Source organism: Gymnoscopelus braueri (assembly GCF_963280865.1).
Source record: "Gymnoscopelus braueri genome assembly, chromosome: 21".
Classification (NCBI taxonomy): domain Eukaryota; kingdom Metazoa; phylum Chordata; class Actinopteri; order Myctophiformes; family Myctophidae; genus Gymnoscopelus; species Gymnoscopelus braueri.
In genome coordinates this window covers 31,539,009-31,558,843 of record NC_137623.1, presented here as the reverse complement: position 1 = coordinate 31,558,843, position 19,835 = coordinate 31,539,009, and the positions used below count along the sequence as shown (strand labels likewise).

Sequence of the window (19,835 nt, the reverse complement as noted above, 5' to 3'; positions counted from 1 at the left end):
ACACACACTCATAGCTAAAATCTAAAATGACACAGATACTTTCCCGGTTTTAATGGGTTAAAAGCTCCATAGGACTTTTTTTTCCTCCCCTTTTTTTCCGTAAAAGCGAAAACATTGAGTGAACATATCCGTGACGATGCAAGTATGCCGTTCAATCACGCCCACCGACCACATCATGGCACTATACACGCTCTGAACGAGCGCTCGAAAAATCACATGCCAGTATAGCTTATCCCCCTCCAGTTCCAACAAATCTGCCCCAAATGAAAGAAGACACCGACTCTCCCACTGTTGGCTGTTCCCATTTTTGTATTGTGTTTATTCATAATAGCGGCTATTATGTATCAACACGGACATAATGACGTGTTTTCCCACTTCCACACAATAGATTTGTGTTAAAGCAACAGTCAGACACACAGACGGCAGATGAAGTGTTGGGTCTAGGTTTTCAATGGGCGATGAGCGCCGGGGTTGCGTAATGCCGTGCAATGCCGGGAAGTCGTGGAATTATGTCTGTGGCATGAGGCGTACAGCCTGGTGAAGACAGGACGGTCCTCCACTAAAGTCCTTAGTCGACTAATAGTCTAATAGTCGCTGTCTGTGTTGATTTCAAGGGTTGAAATCAACACAGATGTAAAGGGTTATATCACAAGAGATGTGCTCATACTTTTAGAAGAAATACTTAATGTAACTTTCCTCTTCTACCCCTGGATTTGAACCCGCTTTCCTGCGCAAGTGCTGACATTTTTAACATTGAGCTCATAGAGCTAGCCTGCTTGCTTAGGGGATGAATTTAATCTTGACCATCAGGTCAAAATTCGTGTCAGATCCTGTGTCTAGGCGAGACATGACCTTTGACACGATCTAAATGCTTCAATAGAAGAGCAAGGAGACAAAATACAACCACCCCAATTGTATAAGTTATATTGTATTAACATACTCTACCATACAGATTGGACAATTTTTTTTTTTGTTAATTAAAAAAAGTTACATAGTGCTGCTTTTAATTCAACATAGAAAAAAGCATAAATACCGACTAATCAACTAACAAAATCGACTGATCAATTGATTATTGGCTATGAAGACACATGGCTCAAACCCATGGGTTTTCCAGCGTGTTATTCTCCCCAGAGTGAAGCCCAAAAGGGCTGAGGGCATGTCCATCCCTCCTCTAGGCCCAATAATGACAATGTTCAGGTCAGCCCATACCAAAACCCCTGACTTCTGCCTAATGGAATAATGATCAGGCACCTTTACCTGCCAGATCCCCCCCCCCCCTCGGCCAAAAGCACACTATTACAGTCCATGTGTTTTGTCTCGTTCCCTGCCGGCGGGCTCTCTGAGAGAGGATTTCCAGATGTTCTCCAGAAACCTCTCTCTGGCTCTCGCTCTCTCTCTCTCTCTCTCTCTCTCTCTCTTTCTCTTTCTCTCTCTCTGTCTCGGGCAATAAAGTGCGTCTGTGCTGTGGCTTTGGATAGCCACTGAGTGTGACCACACAGAAGAGCGGCAGTGCAGTGTCGGTATCTCGGATCAAACGCACTGCCGGCAGCTTGTAAACCCCTCTTATTCATGCGAATTCCCTTGTTTTTTATGATCAATCTGTCAACCAGTTACAGTAATAATGCACACACGCCTGTGTGCCTGTGTGTTCGTGGGTTTTCATATGTTTTTTGCATTAATGCACGTAGTAACTCTTGTGTTCTGTTAGTGCTTGTATTTGTATGTTGCTTGCGCCATCGCGTGCACGTGTGTGTGTGTGTGTGTGTGTGTGTGTGTATGTGTGTGTTTTGTCCGCACAAGTATAGTCGAATTTGAGAAATAGACATTGCAAGAGAAATGGTTGTTTCATGTAAAAAAAAAAGAAGTTAGGCTTACGATTAGGAAAATGTGCGTGCATGTGTGTGTGCGTGTGTGTGTGTGCATGTGTGTGCGCCTTTACATTTCCCATGCAGTCATGTGAGGTGTAAGCCATTTATAAAGTGAAGTCACTTGACTTACTTGCTGTAGGCTAAAGGTCAGGGTTCAAGGCTGTGTGTATAATACAGCTCAGGACCTTGACAGCACCGGAGGGCCCTTGCATTAACCCCCCCCCCACACACTCCCTGAACAATACATGGAGTGTGCTGTGAGATATGGTCAACACACAGATAGCGCACGGCCCACGCAAACACATAAATAACACACACATGCACGTACTGTACTGTACTTGCATGTGCATTATCTGTTAACACTACAGCATTCACAAAAGCACACCATCTAGAACGCTTATCAGACACTTCTTATGGATAATACATTCTGTTTGTGTTCACAGATAAGATAGAAAGAGCTAGCAGGGGAATGGTTGCTAAAAATGGCCGAGCCGATTGCTCTTTCCCATTATTTTAGGCATACAAATATTTTTCAACCACTTTCCACACATATTTTATACAACACTGTTATACTACGTTCACACGCGCAGATACAAAGATACATGCTACCATTCATTTTCAATGGAAGCCAGCGACATGGAGATACAAAGCAACATCCGACGTTGTGTGCTACAAAAGATAGGTTCAACTTCCAGATACAAATATATAAAACTACAACTGTAGCTCCGATGACGGACGCACGCTTGATGACGTCAACGACCGTGTTGAGCAACACAGATACAAAACGACAGAGCGACAAATATATGCTGTGTATCTGCGTATCTTTGTATCTGCACGTGTGAACGCGGCATTAGGCTCAGATTCGGTGTACTGCGGAGATTGTTTTCTCATTTATGTACCGTTAACTAGATAACCAAACCGCCTCGGTTTTCATTGGCTCCCCTGGTCTGGAACCAGGAAGTGGGGGACCACACTGGTTGCGCTCGAATCTCAAATCTCTGAATCGAGCCGCACGCACGCACGCATCATGGTTACCACAAATTGGCCTGGGCTGGCCATTAATAAATTTGCGGAATTGGGCTTGAGCGAGGACTTAAGGAGTGAATCATTATCCAGCCGTTTTTTTGTCAGGATGTGGTGATTTACTCCCACTCTCTCTCTCTCTCTCTCTCTCTCTCTCTCTCTCTCTCTCTCTCTCTCTCTCTCTCTCTCCCTCATCAGGTCTTATTAGCAGGTTAAATGTATTCCACATGTCTGTTGTCCTGTGACCTGCTCTCTCTTGAAGCTATTCCCTGTGCGGTAGGGTGGATAAACACAACATTTTAAGGAGTGTATGATGGGGAGTAAAACCATATGTACGTACTGACCCCTCACAGCAACCTTTTGATATCTATAAGGGGGTCCTTGCAGGCCGGGCTGGACTGGGCCGGGCTGGGCCGGGACAGGACCACCTATGAACCAAAGATCTGTCATTCCCCCGGCCGTCTCCCTTTTTGTTCTCAAGGTCCAATAAGGCTCAGAACCTCCCCAGCTGCATTCACGGTTCCTTCCTTTTTTTGATAGCTGCAAATAATTTTCATAATTACGTCCCCGTCCCCCCCGCCCCGAAGGCTCATCGTCTAAGAATGTTCTTGTGTTTAACCCATTAAAACCGGGAAAGCATCTGTGTCATTTTAGATTTTATAGCGTTGGCTATTCAAAAATAGCAGATATACAAGCTCACAGCTTTCACAAGCTTTTACATCTGCAATTTTTTTACATTTTTGAACGAATTTTGAAAGTGTGAGAACTACTGATTTAGGAGGCATTTTGCAGAATCGGCGTCGGGTCTTAATGGGTTAAACAGGTGTCGATTCTTTTTCCTTTTTTTCCTCTTTCATTTTCTCCCGTGCTGCTTGTCTCTGTGACTAAGGTAACAAGGCGGGGGCTGAGGGGTGGAGGTAAAAAGCAGCGCTCGTATCGACATATTCCTTTCCCACGTTATTGGATAAAAAACGAACACGGACGTCGGGCTCTGATTCGATTTCGACAAATGTCATGTTTTATACGGGCATTGTATTCCAGGCCCTAACAGGGGACTAATCTGATTCTCCTTCCCCGGGGGTAATGCCATTACGGCTGACAGATTTTCTCTCCCGGCTATTTCTCATGCATAAACTTGGCGCGGTGTCAGCCACCTCAGCCCCTCTCTCTGAGCCGCCGTGGCACCGACCGCCGAACCTCCGTTCGTGCTTTTTTTTCGTGCAGCTTGCATTCCTCACGGCCTCCGTTTCGAATCACATCGGAGGAGTCTTTCTGCGTGCAGAACTAATGATTTTCTTAGCGCTAGTTTTTCGTTCCCAATAAAACAATCACGCACACCCCCACACACACACACACCGTTAATCTGATATTCAATGACACGCCTGCACCTTTTTTTTTACGAAAGCCAGAGACGTGTCGACCTGAAAATTCATTTGACAACTGTAATGGCGGTGGTGGGGGGGGGGGGGGGGCTCAGGGATGTAACCTTGGCGCGGATCCTGAACTAAAATATAATTGCGCTGTTGTTGCAGCTGTCCGAGCAAAAAGGAGGAACACGGCCATTTTGAGAAAGCGAGATGTGCTCCCCGACGTGGACCTATTACTGACAGCGAGCTCTGTCCTCTCACTCACTCACACACACACACACACACACACACACACACACACACACACACACACACACACACACACTCACACACTCACACACACACACACTGTTAACTGAGTGTTAAAATGTTCTCAGGATTAAATGATATGAGATGATTTTTACTGTGTGCTTTGGCAGGTAGTCAACTATTTGTTGAAGTTTCTATTCTGTTCGTAAAAACCTTGTTACTTCGCTGACAAAACTGTGAAAATGGCTGGTTCATGCGAGGATGTATCAGATTTATCCTGCACACACATACGATTCACAACCACACATCTCTCTCTCTCTCACACGCACGCACGCGTACATGCACACACACACACACACACACACACACACACACACACACACACACACGCGCACCTGCTCACCACAAAACACCTCGAGGTGCATGAAAGCTGACACGTTTGCTGCAGCCAAACCGGTGACACCTCCTCAGAAAGATACACGGCTCCTCTCCAAGCTCTCCTCTGTCTAATTGGCTTGTCGTGTTTTTAATCAGGCAGCTCGTTACCGACCCTACCGCCGCGGAGGGAGCCGATCTCCATGTCAACCCCTCTGACGAGCACTGTCAACAAACACACACACAGACGCACACAAACACATCCACTCACACGTTCTGTGCATATGCAGGCATGCATGCATGGACAGGTATATAGACACATCCGCACGGGTTCTTGCGCTCATACGCATATAGGGCCAAACTCGCGTATGCAAGCGCAACACTCTCTGACGTGCTGCGAGCGGGCGCTCGCACACATCAGGTTGCTGATGTGCGGTCAAAGTCGCGCCCGGCAAGAGTCTGCATAGTGAATTGAAGCCTGGATAATGGGGTCTGCATTTTACACACACCTTCGGCATGCTAATGCCGCAGCTATACTGTAGTTTCTACTTCTCAAGGACGGACGTTAGTGACACTGAGATCACGACGGTACGAGTCATCTCCTCTGCCGTTGGTACGGGAGGCATTTTCAGCGTCACGTAATCCACCCCACACCAGCTGGAGAGTCTAGGGTGCCCAGCACACACTCCTCCAGGGAGGTGTCTACACTGTTGTACCGCCACCTGCCATGTACGAGGGTCTGCACTCATTGCATGTGTTCATCTCTCTCACAGTGGGGTCCGGGGACCCCCAAGGGATCCTTGGAGGGTGTTCCAGGGGGTCCCCAGCTAAAAGTGTTAATACAGTATCACAATCATTTGAACTACTTCATCCATTTATACGTTGGCACGTGCTATTTTTGAACATTTTTGAAGAATCTTGAAGGGTTGTGAAAATGTTTGAATAATCCTGTAATAATTTGTTTTCAACACAAATCTTCTCTGCGGGTCCCTGGCACAAAACATTTTCAGATAGGGGTCCGCGGCCACATATATATACCAATTTGGGGGTCCTACTGATATACAGTACGTGATGTGTCTGTGTAATTAACACTCAGTCCTGCACGCATGCTTGCATTTACTGACAATGCGTTCTATTCTAATCGGACCATAAAGGCATTCCTTTTGCATTCATCCTGTTTATAGAAAACCGTCAAAACTCTTTTTTTCTTTCTTTTTTTTTACTGTGAGTTAAAAGAAGAACTCTGGATTTTAGTGATAACTTGTATAAACTGACGCGCGTGTGTGTGTGATCGTGGTGTGTTCACAGGTCAACAACGGGACAGAGACGGCGAGCGGACGCCATTCCGTGACTGTGGAGGCCCAGGCACAGGCCCAGGCCCAGGCCCAGGCACAGGCCCAGGCCCAGAAACAGCAGCTGGAGGAGAGAGACACGTTCCAGCAGACGCAGAGACAGTACAGCTCCCTGCCGCGGTGAGGAAAGGCTCTCCAACACTTTACACCCAGGCTGCTTCCTTCATAGTCGTTGCTGTCGGGCAGAAACCTCCTATCTCCATATTCTTTTTTTCTCCTTTTTTTTTTTACCACATTTTCTCCCCAATTTATGCCAATTTATGCCAATTCATTCCTCCCCACCAGTGGTGTAAAGTAACTAAGTATATTTACTCAAGTACTGTACTTAAGTACAATTTTGAGGTACTTCTACTTTACTAAAGTATTTCCAAATTTCAATACTTTTACTCCACTACATCTCAGAGGCAATTATTGTACTTTTACTCCACTACAATTATGCGAAAACTTTAGTTACTTTGCAGATATACATTATTATTTTTTTAAACATACATTAACCACTTTAGCCCTGTTTTATTCATAGACTATTTGAAAATAGCCGATCTACAAGCTCACAACGCGTCGCATCGCGACGCGTTGTGAGCTTGTAGATCGGCTATTTTCAAACATTTAGTACTTTTACTTTTGGTACTTTAAGTATATTTTGATGCCAATATTTTTGTACTTTTACTTAAGTAACGTTTTGAACGCAGGCCCTTTTACTTGTAACAGAGTATTTCTACATTGCAGTATTTAGTACTTTTTCCACCACTGCTCTCCACGCACATTTGGGTGTCACTGCTGTTGTATCGTACTGACTCACCTACAGTACGTACCAGTGAGGAGCCCTCACCAGGAGGACACAGAGCCTTCGTCCTACTCCTCCCGCCCAACACTCCCTGCTGACGAAACTGAGTTTCGAGCTTGTTGATCTGCTACTTTTGCAATTTTTTTCATTTGAATCCTGTACAGTAACAATTTTGTACATAATGATGTTTCCGCCCGACAACCACAATATCATCTTTTCACCCTACATCCTCTTTGTCTGGCTGGCGTTCTGCCTCTATTGTCCAGTCCGTTCCCTCAGTTCCCGTCCCTGCACACTGCACACCCCTCGTTGCTAACTTCCTATCATGTTATTTCTCTCCTCCCCTCGGTCAATTCTGTTCGCTTTCTGATTCTCATCATCTCTCTCTTCCTCCCCCGCCTCTCCTCTGTGCCTTTTCCCTTTCTGCATTCTTCTCTGCATGCTCTTTAGAGCATGTCTTTGGCTAGCCTCAAAGTCAGTCCGCCACAAAAAGACCACTTTGAACTTATCTCTAGACATTTAACCCATTAAGGCCTCAGGTACAAATCGTCTTCTAAATCCTAACAGCTTCATTTTTTTTAAAACCTATGTTGCTATAATATCAGTGGTTCTCAAGCTTTTTCATGTCAAGGACCCCCAAAATTATATGTTTTTGTCCGCCGACACCCATCTCAAAATATTTTGTTACAGGGACCCCCAGAAGCAAAGATTTGAGTTAACGATGTTTGCTTAAAAATATATATATATTCAAAGATTAGCAATTACTTTCAAGATTTTTCAAAAATAGCAGATCTACAAGGTCATAGCTTGGCGCTATGAGCTTATATATCTGCTATTTTTGAATAGCCAAACTATAAAACAATGGTTTAAGTGGTTACACAGATGCGTTCCCGGTTGTAATGGGTTAAGTCATCCTCGCCCCAAAAAAAAGAAAGAAAGAAAAACCTCTTTTGAATACAATCGTTGAAAGCAATCACTTGAATTATTTGGAGTGATATTGGACTTCATTAAGTCAATATTGACCCCCTGAGGAAGTTGTGACTTTGCCGGAGGCATTCAGCCTCCTCTCTCAGTTCCCCGTGCATAATAACAAAGAACAGCTCCAGTTCTGTGTGTGCATAAAGGGGACATTTTTCTTTTCTTGGCAGACCTATAGAAGCCCTTCGCCCCGCCACCGTCGCAGTGGAGTCGAGAGCAAAGATCACTCGCTCTCTTCGCCTTTCCTTCCTGCTCCCGTTGCTTTGCATTATGGAGAGACGATGCCACTGAAGTACTTATCTCAAAATCGAAGAGCCTCGAAGCGCTGGCACAGTTGGGCGTCAATATTTGCATTTCCTGCCATCCCTCTCTTTGAGGTGTCTTTAACAATCCTCTCTGACGCCTCCCTAATAGCTCTATATACGAGATGCAAATCGTGGAAGCCTCCGACCAATGGAACGCTTCCACATTTCCAAGCTTGAAAGAGGGGAAAGTACAGCTTCACCGAAGACATTAATAATAATATACTTTGACTGACTGACGGAGGGAATTAAGCTTTCTGCTAATAAACTCCGCTCTTCCCACTTCTGTTTTCCCACGCTGTTAAGCCAGACAGCGCCGAGTTATGGTATCTCGGAAGTGTTTGGATAATGTTGAATACTAAAGTGAAGGCCAATTTGTTTAAGGTTTTTGCGGGGTCACATTGTAGTCGTTAGGTAATGTTTTTGCACTGGTAGCTAAAGCACTGTGTGTGTGTGTGCGTGTGTGTGTGTGCGTGTGCGTGTGCGTGTGCGTGTGCGTGTGTGCGGGCGGGCGTGCATGCAGTGTGCGTGCTCTTTGCGGTCTCACAAAAGGGAGCCCTGGTGTTCTTGGCAGACATATCATAATTATTTCTCGGCGCAGATTCTCACAATGCGAGAAAAAACGACTGCACACATTTATTCACAACCATTGTGCTGCCGCTCCTCTTTACCTGTCTCTTTACCTGTCGTAGAACCCGGTCGATTAAAACACGTTCCTGCCTATGGATCCGTAGCCCGCATGGACGCTTAATCAATATGGAAAGTATAATCCAGACCAATATATAATATACACCCCCCCACCCCATAGGTGTTGTGAGCTGCCATACTATTTGATGTGACAGTTGTACAACCCACCCCCCCACCCTCCACACCTGACATCTCTCATCTCGTTTGTTTCTCTTGGGAAAGTTGCTTGGGCCCGGCCAAAGGCCACGGAAGGCCAGGCTTTGATAATGCATTCCTGCCATAATCTCATAGCGTCTCCGAGAGCGGGGGGAGGGAGGGAGGGAGTGGGCTTGACCTCCATCGTGACCCCCCCCTCGCTAAGGCTCATCAGAGCTCATGTCTGGACACGGCTCCTCATTAAAGACCCAGAGTCGACTCGGGAATCGTAACATCCCTGGATTAATAGCCGCAAACCGCGACCACCTCGTCTTTTTGGGCTTTTTCTCCCGCACTGTCTTCTCTTCCCATCCCAATCCCATCCTTTAATGACTCTGAAACTGGAAGCCAGACCAGTCAGGCGTACAAACAAAACGGGGCATTCCCCCAAAATACATCCTCTAGTCTGGAACAAGCCGCAGTAGCTAGCTATTTGATGGCGGCCTGCTGGCTTAGCTAGATGTCTGTGATGGAAGGATTTGGGGGTGGAGTGGGGACTGCTAATGAAGGCATGTTGTGTTGGCGCTGGATTAGAGTCTGTGGCCTACGGAGGGCAGTGAGGAGTTGGTTTGGAGAGTAGAGTGAGTAAGCATTAGAGAGAGTGCAGTGATTAGCTTGTAAGCAGAAGCAGAGGAAAGGATTTACAGACAAACACACACACGCACACACAAAAACAAACGCACGCACGCACACAGGAACGCACGCAGGCACGCACGCAGGAATGCACGCACGCACGCAAATATATACGTAGCACAAGTAGCACAAACAAAACATTCATAGAGTCAGGATGAACTTCAGGAAGTGCTACATTTACAAAACTCTCAAAAACCCAAACTTACATTGCTCGTCCAAAACAACTTAATACTTGTTGCGACACGTTGTGAGCTTGTAGATCTGCTATTTTGTGGTGTGCGACACTGGTGCACAACCAAGTATAAATCAGGGGTTAGTCTCCACTCAAATAAAGAAAACACTGCTGAAAGTTTTTATACAATTTACTTGTTCAGTATTCCCATATGACTGCCTCATTGCTAGGCACATGAATTACATCTTTTTTTCACGTGTGTGTGTGTGTGTGTGTGTGTGTGTGTGTGTGTGCGTGTGCGTGCTCGCTCGCCTCCTTTTCATAAAGCCTGATCCATCCCAGCTGTTGCACAGAAACACACGGGCGCGCAGCGGCCGCAGATTTCTCTGCGAGCCAACTTCCTGGCTTTGTTTGTTATGTTCTGTCATTCTAAATTTACCCCGCTCTTTTGGTGCAATTGCGTTTTCCCCATTCCCTCCCCTCGCCGTAGATGTAACTAATCCACGTCGTGACATGTTCTGGCTCGGAGTGGAGGTGATAAGAGAACTTAACTCCCCTGGCACATCCATCACGACTCCACTCCCGTGGACCCGTGCCATCCCCATCCACTCCTCTCACGACTTTTGTTGTTTCTCCTCCTAAATCTTCCCCTCTCCCCTCTTATCTGTTTTATGAGCTGAGGAGCTGAAGAAATATAGGGGGCGAGTATAGGGAGAGAATGCGAGAAACGGATCACCGCCTCCCAAATCGGCCATGTCTCAGCTTTCTGAACAGGGGAGGGGGGTAACGCTTAGCAGTGGCGTTAGCCAAGCCAGGACCAGGGCATTCACGACTACTGAACTTGAATAGTTGTCGACTACTAACACAAAGTAGTCGACTAGTCGACTAGTAGTGGAGATATATCCTATTGTTTTCATCCAATAACACTTCACAATTATCGTGAAAAATGTGTATGCGTGATGTGATTTAAAGAGTCACATCTGCTGTTAGAGGCACAACATCATAAATGACTACTATGATTTGTTACTCATGGATGTATTAAGAGAACAATTGTTTCAGATCCCACAGCTGCTTAAATAATAATTCAAAAATAAATCCTCGACTAGTTCGACTACTGCCACAGTGTCGGCTAGTGGTTATTGTAGTCGACTAGTCCAGTGGTTCTCAACCTGTGGGTGAGGGGGGTCCCCAGGTGACAGTAAAGTGTCAATTTAAGGACTTTTAAGACTTTTTTTAATACCAAAAAAGAAATGAAAAAATACCATTACTGCATCAAAAGTAATCAACAAACTATACTATTAAAAACCGATCAAACATTGGCCAAATTGTCAAATAATATAAGAAAGAGGCTACAATTGTGAAAATAGCTGATCTATAAGCTCACAACGCCTTGTGAGCACAACTGTGTTGTGAGCTTGTAGATCGGCTATTTTCACAATATTTATCTGTGGAACTGAAAATGCAAGGCCTCAACTCATACGTTCCAAGTGCTTGTCAGTGTGGGGGGGTCCCCAGTTCAAATATGATTATTTTGGGGGGTCGCGGCCTGAAAAGGTTGAGAACCACTTGACCGGTCCACTAGTTGGAGAAACCCCTAGCCAGGACGTACATTTTGTGGCGGCTCTCCCAAGGCAGCACGTCGGCCCAGATCCGGAGCATGTGGTGGGGCTCAGTCTGCAGTCTGTCCCCACATCTGTGTCCCTCGTCTCCACATTGCACCCCATACACTGCAAAGCTGCCTACAACACAAGGCAGAGGGACAAACTGGCGCGCATGGAAACTGTGTGCGTGCAAGCATGGCCGCCTCGTGCCAAACAAACTCATATATGAAACCCATACATGTAAGCATGCACACTTGCGAAAACACATACAGCACGCAGAGCACCTATGCATGCTAACACACACGCACGCACGCGCGCGCGCACACACACACACACACACACACACACACACACACACACACACACACACTCACACTCACACTCACACTCACAGACGTACTGTATAGCCAGTGGTGGAAAGTAACTACGTACATGTACTCAAGTACTGTACTTAAGTACAATTTTGAGGTACTTTTACTTTACTGGAGTATTTCCAATTTTCTATACTTTTACTCCACTACATCTCAGAGGCAAATATTATACCGGAATAGAATAAAAAATTGAATACCGGACTTTCCCTTGTAACAGAGTATTTCTACATTGCAGTATTGATACTTTTACTTAAGTAAAACATTGGTGCACACACACACACACACACACACACACACACACACACACACACACACACACACACACACACACACACACACACACACACACACGTGTCATGTGGGAACAGTGCCATGTGTTGCAGCTCTTCGTCTCTCCTCTCTCCTAATGAACCATAAGACCTTTCCTTTGGTAACGCTGGGGATGTGGCATTCTCATTAGCAACACAGAGGACACACGGGGTTAACCGCTTAAAGCCCCATGCATACTTTGTCATATGATGAACGGCAAAACCTATAGCCAGTCTACAAGCTCTCAACGTGTCGCATTGCAATACATTGTGTACTTAATGGATCTGCTATTTTCGCCTTTTTTTGGGTTGAAGAAAGTCTTATAATGTAAAATACTGAGGTGATAGGCGGCAGTGTGTGTGAGAGAGAGAGACAGGGCAAGGAGCTAGTGTAGTTCTCACGCACAGCTGCCACAAATTCATGACATCACGTTTACATGGGTAGGGAAAAAAAATCTTGAGACTTCATGATGTTAGAATTTGGCTGTAATACCCCCAACCCACCTGTCACGGCCCACTCCTGAGCCATTGGACTTTGGCTGTTTGTTTTAGTTTATTGATTGATTGATTGATTGGATACTTTATTTGTCAGAAATTCTTTATTCTTTCTTTATTCTTTATTCGGATCCCCATTAGCTTCCGCTGCCGCGGTCGCTAGTCTTCCTGGGGTCCACTTAAAACATCACATGTAGAAATGTAAACGGCAGGTGGTACAGTCAGACATTAAGGCTAAAAGGATTACACAAAAAAAATCGTGTTTCCAATGTATTCAATTCATCAACATAGCATAACACAAATAACAACGTGTCATCAACAAATACATAAACACTACAGTATTATGTACAAGAGAGAAAAGGGAAAAACAGCGGCAGTGAATGACACCTACTAGTGATGTGCGGGTCGGGTTTTTTCATGACCCGCCCCGCCACAGAACCCAACCCGCCTCAACCCGCCCCGCGAACCCATATATAAATCTATGGCTCAACCCGCCCCGCGACCCGCGGTGTGGAAAAAAAGATAATCATCATCATAATAGTTCAGATTTATATAGCGCTCTTTTAAGTACCCAAAGTCGCTTTAAATGTCTACTAAATGTTGTTCAAAATAGTTTTTTTTTTCTTTTTTTTGCGTGTGAGAGCGGCTGACCCACTCACCCGCAGCCCGCATAATTGCCTCTGAAATCCTGACTCGACCACCCGCGGGTTACGGGTCGGCCCGCTCATCACTAACACCTACTTTCCATGGGAATTTGTATCTTCTGTCTTGTTCCCTGTTTGGTATAGGTGTTTAGTCATGTTTCTGTAGCTCTTTATGTTCTGTATTAGTCTTGTAATTCTGGTAGTTAAGTTTGTTGATTCCCCAGGTGTTTCTTCTTGTGCCTCTTATTTTGTAGTATTAGTATTGTTCTGGTGTCTTCCTCTCTGGCCTTGCAGCTGTTACCTGTCTTGTATTGTCTTGTCTCACCACCCTGATTATTGTTAACACTAGTCACCTGTGTCCTGTTAAGTCCCCTAGCCTATCCCAGTGCTGTCTAGTTGAGTTCACCTGTGTCTAGTTGGTCCTTGTCCATAAATACTCCCCTGTGTATTTTTTCCTCCTTCTATCATTACTAGTGCGGCTTTAAGCCTTCTGTTGTATTGCTGAGTGTTTCCCAGGATTCATTTCTGAATCTAGATTGTTGGAGAGTGTATTTATCTCCCCCCCGGGTTCTATGTTTCCTGCTTACCTAACCCTAAATCCTAACCCTAAAAGTGCCCTGTTTGGCTAGTCTTCTGTTCGTTAATGAACCCTTTGAGTTCAACGGTTTGTCCACATTTGTGTCCCAATTCCTCTCTCACCTTAACACCACCCCACTTTTCTCACTTTTTCAGTTTCTATTAAAACTTGCCCTGATTTCCAACATGCACGGAAATAGCTGTTTTTTAAATGACAACTGGTAAAGGACTCCCATTCATTTCAAGCTTGCAGACAAAAGGAACATTTGCTTAGAGATGCAAGCACTTTGAACAGTGGGTAGCCTTGATTATAATCGTCTCTGTCCGGTGGAAACCTGATTATGTCCAGAACTGTTACATTTCAGGATTCAAATTCAAAAGTAACAAAGGTAGCAGATCGACAAGCTCACTCGTGTGACACTGTAGAATGATATAAGACACTGTAGAAAGATATAAGACACTGTAGAAAGATATAAGACACTGTAGAAAGATATAAGACACTGTAGAAAGATATAAGACACTGTAGAAAGATATAAGTAGGGCGTTAATTCACAAAATAAACCACAAAAGGTTAGAATTATGGAGATAGGAGGTTTCTGCCAGACGACAGCGATAGTCTGTTCTTTGTTCCTCCTCACCCTCGTGTGTGAAATGACAGCCGAACAGATAATAGACAGACGGTGTGGGCCTAAAAGGATGCCGGGGGGCTGCTGTCTGACTCTTATGTGCTGGGAACTCAAAAGCCTTTTAAGCGCATGACGGGTCAGCGAGGTGCGAATGGGATTTCTTTTTGCATTCCGCTGTAAAGGGGGTGGGGGGTGGGGTGGGGGGGGGGGGGGGTAAAACAAGACACTGTCACGGGTCTTGCATCGCAGTGGTGGCCTTAATGGAGCCTAATAATGGAGATGCAGGCAAAACGTGTTAGCCAGAGATGGCTATTTGGTCCCATTGCATGGCAGGGCAAGTGTGTGTGTGTGTGTGTGTGTGTGTGTGTGTGTGTGCGTGCGTGCATGTTACACTGTCCGGTACAGAGCTAAATGGATGCAAACAGGCCCTTTTTTTCTTTTCACGCCAAGCTATTTCTAAAACGTTTCTGCCTGGTTATTAACGCCGTGGAACTAAAAGTCCCGTGGGCGTTTTTTGGGCTTTCCCCGCATTTGTTTCCTGTCTCTTTCATGTCACGGCCTTTGTGCCGCTACATTCACTGTTATCACACCATCATAACTCCGGGGATGTCGCTCTCAGTATTCTTTCTTTCTGCCCCGACAATGCCCCCCCCTGTAGCCATTACATCTCGCCGCATATTAAAATGTGCACAATGGATAGTTGAATGGGAACGTTACCATCACCTCAGAATCGCTGACCCAAGGCCTACAGGAAGGAAATGAAAAACACAGCAATCATCATTGAGTGCTGTTAACCACTTAAACCCCCTCTATACTTAGTAAACTTGAATGGTGTCAGCTCCGTTCTTAGTCTGCTCTTTTCTTCCCTCTCTACACCAAATCTCTTTGCAGACAATTGCCGATCTACCGAGCTCACAAATGCGTTGCATCGCGATGCTTTGTGAACTTGTAGATCTGCTATTTTCGCCAAATAATCTCCCAGAATTAGGGATGTGTCGCTCACGGCAGTGGTTCTCAAAGTGGGGTCCGGGGACCCCCAGGGGTCCTTGGGGAAGTTCTAGCGGGTCCCCAGCAAAAGTAGTTAATACAGCATCACAGTCATTTTAACCACTTTATCCATTTGTATGTTGGCTATTCAAAAATAGCAGATCTAAGCTTCATGCCGTGCTGTGAGCTTGTGCCATTTTAGAAAATATTTGTGATATGTGACCCAACGCCATGAACAGACAGTCATTGACATTTTTTGTTTTCGTTTTTTCATGTCATATGAAAGCAGGGAATCATAGCTACAAATTGACATATTGGTTGTGCAGTTTGACCCACCAGTTTTGAAGATATGGCTTATAGAGAGATGTCTTGCAGAGATACAGCGAGCTGAGAAAACTGGACTGAAAGGGACAATTCTGTGATCTGTAACATTTTAACACCTATGGGTGGGGGTCTGAGGGGGGCCAGGTAAACACCTCAGATACTATCCCAGAGTACATTGATCTCAAATGGAAAGCTTTGAAAAAATCTTCTCTTCTGGGGGTCCCTGGCAGAAAACATTTTCAGATGGGGGGGTCAGCGGCCAAACACACATCAATTTCGGGGTCCTTGACTTGGAAAAAGTTTGAGAACCACTAACTCACGGTATACTGTACCTTTTTCTTTTCCCTTTTCCCAGACACCCGCGGAAGACGGCCAGCACCGTGTCCCAGGAGTCCTGGGACAAGGCGTACCCGCCGCCGGGGGAGGGCTTCCAGACGGCCAAGGACAACCCGCGCTACTCCAGCTACCAGGGCTCGCGCAACGGCTACCTGGGGGGCGGAGCGGGCGGCGGCGGCGGCCTCAACGCCCGCGTCCTCCTGGAGACACAGGAGCTGCTGAGGCAGGAGCAGAGGCGCCGCGAGCAGGAGGCCAGCAAGGCCAGCAGTAGGCTGCCCCCCACGCAGGAGGCCCCGGGGCCCCCCGCCCTCCCTCCGCCGCTGCCGCCGGCCGCCAATGTCAAGGGCCCCTACCGACAGGACGTGCCCCCGTCCCCCTCGCAGCTGGCCAGGCTCACCAGGCATCACGGCGCGGAGAAAGGGAGGCCGTTCTACTCCTGAGAGGACATGACTGGAGCAGGAGGAGGAGGAGGAGGAGGAGAAGGAGGGGACAGACTCTGGGTTCATCTCCCAAAGAGAAATAACACAGGGGAGAGAAAAGAAAAGAAACCGACAGGATGAGCCTGTTGTTTTTTTCAAGATTTGCTTTTAAACGGGAATGTTGATATGGAAATGTTAATATTTTTAAAAGAAGATTTTTTTTAAATGAATATTATAAATCATCTGTTTAGTTCAGTTTTAGCTACAACAACAAACAAAAAAAAAGACGGTATAGGCGATTTTTTTATATCGCCCATACCGGTGTGATTATGAACTCTGTGAGTAAAAAGAAAAAGTGCCTTTGCGTTCATATAAAGTGGTTTTCAGAAGTGGCGGTGCATGACCTGCCGTTTGGATCAATCCGCCCTTCATGTGAGCAAGCAGCACAGCAGGGGACAGTCAGGGACTGTTTTGTCAGGACATCTCTATAGATCAAACCATCCAGCAGTATTCTTCAGCTCAGAAGCCCCGACACCAGACACCGTAGTTTTTGTACCGGAGGAGTTGGTGCTGGTCGGGGTCAATGGATTTGTGAGAATGTTGGATTACCTTTGTACTTTATGGGGCTGTTTGTCAAGTGTCTGGTTGGCTGTGTGTATGTGTGTGTGTGTGTGTGTGCGTGCGTGCAGTGGTGGAAAGTGACTAAGTACATTTACTCAAGTACTGTGCTTAAGTACATTTTTGCTGTACTTTTACTTTACTGGAGTATTTCCAATTTGGAGTATTTCCAAGTATATCTACATTGCAGTATTGACACTTTTACTTAAGTAAAGAAATGTAGTACTTTGTCCACCACTGCGTACGTGCACGCTCATGCACGTGCCTGAATGTTATAGCGCACTTAAGGTGCAGCGTGTCTGAACCTCTGTCCCCTCTAGAGCTCTCTTTCTCTCTCTCGTGCAATAAACACAACATTCCGTTTGATAAGGCTGAATGGGGCTCTTTTCACAGCAGACATTTGGACATGTCATGGATGGATAAACACAGCTGAAGGTAATAACATTAATTCTGGTTGTGTTTCATTAACAACTTGATAACATCATGCTGGTACACAACAGCACCTAAACGAAACACACCCAGAATTCATGTTATGACAACCAGTAACTTAAGCTGTATTTAAAACCACTTAAACCCCTATATACTTGGCTGAATTACTGTAGTCCTCCAGGGCTCTATACTAGGCCAGCCTACTTTTTGCCTCTACAGCAAATCTCTTTGCCGAAAAGATTCACAAGTTTAAGACGGGCGATTTTCACTGAATGTTCATCCCAGAATAGTGACACCAGGAAATGATCTACAGAGTGGGAAATCACAGAAATCTTGCAGGACTCGCGTGACATCTGAGACTGGCCAAAGGATATGTGACAATCTCAATGGTAACCAACTGTATGTCTATTACACGTTCAAGGTTCAAGGTTGTGTTTTATTGTTACGTCTTGTGTACAGGTACATGTACACTTATTTTTGTACGTTCAGACAAGGCAGCAGCTTAGGTACTAATAATAATAAAAATGTCAGATATAAAAGTTAGTACAGTGGAGCTTTTAAGAATGTAGAAAAAACATAACAAAAGTAAAAAGCTGCAAGGTCTGAGAGGAGCGCAAGACGAAGCAGCCGTGGCGCCATCTTGGAGGTCAAAATGTCTGCTGTGAAAATCTCTTTTCTCAATCTCTCTCTGCTTACTGCTGTATCTGTACCCCTGTTCTTTTGTGACTCCCTTTCCTACCACATTACCCGTGAACCCCCCACCGCCATCATCCCCCAATTGAGGTGAAAACTTCAGATCTCTCATTCCCAACCTGTCCCAGGGAGGTTGAGTTGTTTGAACATGGATTTGGTCTGGTGGTCTATTAATTAATGTACGTCATGAAAAATGCATGGATCCCTGTATGTGTGTATGTTGAGACAGAGGTGTCAGAGGGAGGGAGGGAGCCGCGAGGCCCCAATTGGCACCGAATGGCACGGCTGTGTAACCAGAGCCTGCTGTTGGGGGGGGGGGGGGGGGGCGGCTGGGTGCCTGTGCTGTTCCGTGCTGAATATTTCATCAAGGTGGTTACACGGCCAACCGCATCGTCCTCTGTAGTCTGCGGTCACGCGGTGGAACCGTCCGTACACACACACACACACCCCGTGGAACGGAGCTGATTTCTGCCCCCCCCCCCCTCCCCCGTTCCCCCCGCCACGATTGTGCCATCAATGGAAAACTGCTATAGGGAGTGCGTTCGTGTTTCAGCCAGCGATTAGCCATGCATTTTTGATGTGTGTGTGTGTGTTTCCTGCGGTGCAAATATGCACACGTGTGATGTTCCTGTGTGTGCGTGGAAATGTGTTTCGGTATCTGTGAACGGTTCCAGTAACTTTACATGCCAATATGTCTATGAATACATCTTGGCAGCCATACAAAACACATAAAGCTGAGGAGGAGGAGGAGGAGGAGGAGGGGGGGGTTGGTGGGGGGGGGGGGGGAGAGAGAATTGGACAGTGGAGATGACCCTTCATTCAGGTATCCTCGCCGAGTCCACAGAATAGCGTGAAGTCACAAACTACTTGCCGCCCCCTCGCACACACACACACACACTCCCCCTAATTTCCTCTCCTCCTTTCCTCCCTTTCATCCCTCTATCCTGTTTCTCTGCTAAATATTTTTTTCTCATGTTCAACTTATCCCAAGGCATGCTGGGTAGAGGTTCAAAGTGCCTGCGATATTAGGGTTGGTGTGTATATTTTTTTGAAATTCAATAATTTTTCATGGTGCACATGTGTTATTACCCGCATGGTGTAATTAGTGTTTGTGCGCCGTCTGTCTGTATGACAAATAGAGTTTTCTCACAAAGCTATTGTTTTCGTTTTTGTTTTTTTTATATCCGGGAGAGGGGAGGGGGATGAGCATTCTATTGCTATTGTTTCTTTGTCATTGTTATGAATTATTGTGTTTTATTATGCGCAACATGGTACTATAGTGATACAAAATGGCTAATGTGTAAGCTCAGTGCAATTTTCCGTTTCACATAATTGTGTATCGTTAACAGCTATCCCTGCCCTCGTCTCTGTACAGATCATATCATCTTTTTACACTGAATAAAGTGAGGGTGGTTTTAACCAT

The 19,835-nt window shown here is 45.8% G+C and overlaps 1 protein-coding gene across 2 annotated transcripts in view; it reads left to right on the top strand.

Moving 5' to 3' along the window:
• LOC308077613 (partitioning defective 3 homolog) overlaps positions 1–17,967 on the top strand; it is a 669,238-nt gene extending 651,271 nt beyond the window's left edge. For both annotated transcript variants that reach the window (XM_080418368.1, XM_080418367.1), the window contains exons 23-24: positions 6,191–6,354; positions 16,273–17,967. In XM_080418368.1, the coding sequence (XP_080274494.1) occupies positions 6,191–6,354; positions 16,273–16,693 (585 nt within the window). In that variant the 3' untranslated portion in view covers positions 16,694–17,967. The remainder of the gene's footprint in view (positions 1–6,190; positions 6,355–16,272) is intronic.
• Positions 17,968–19,835: the final 1,868 nt, after the last annotated feature.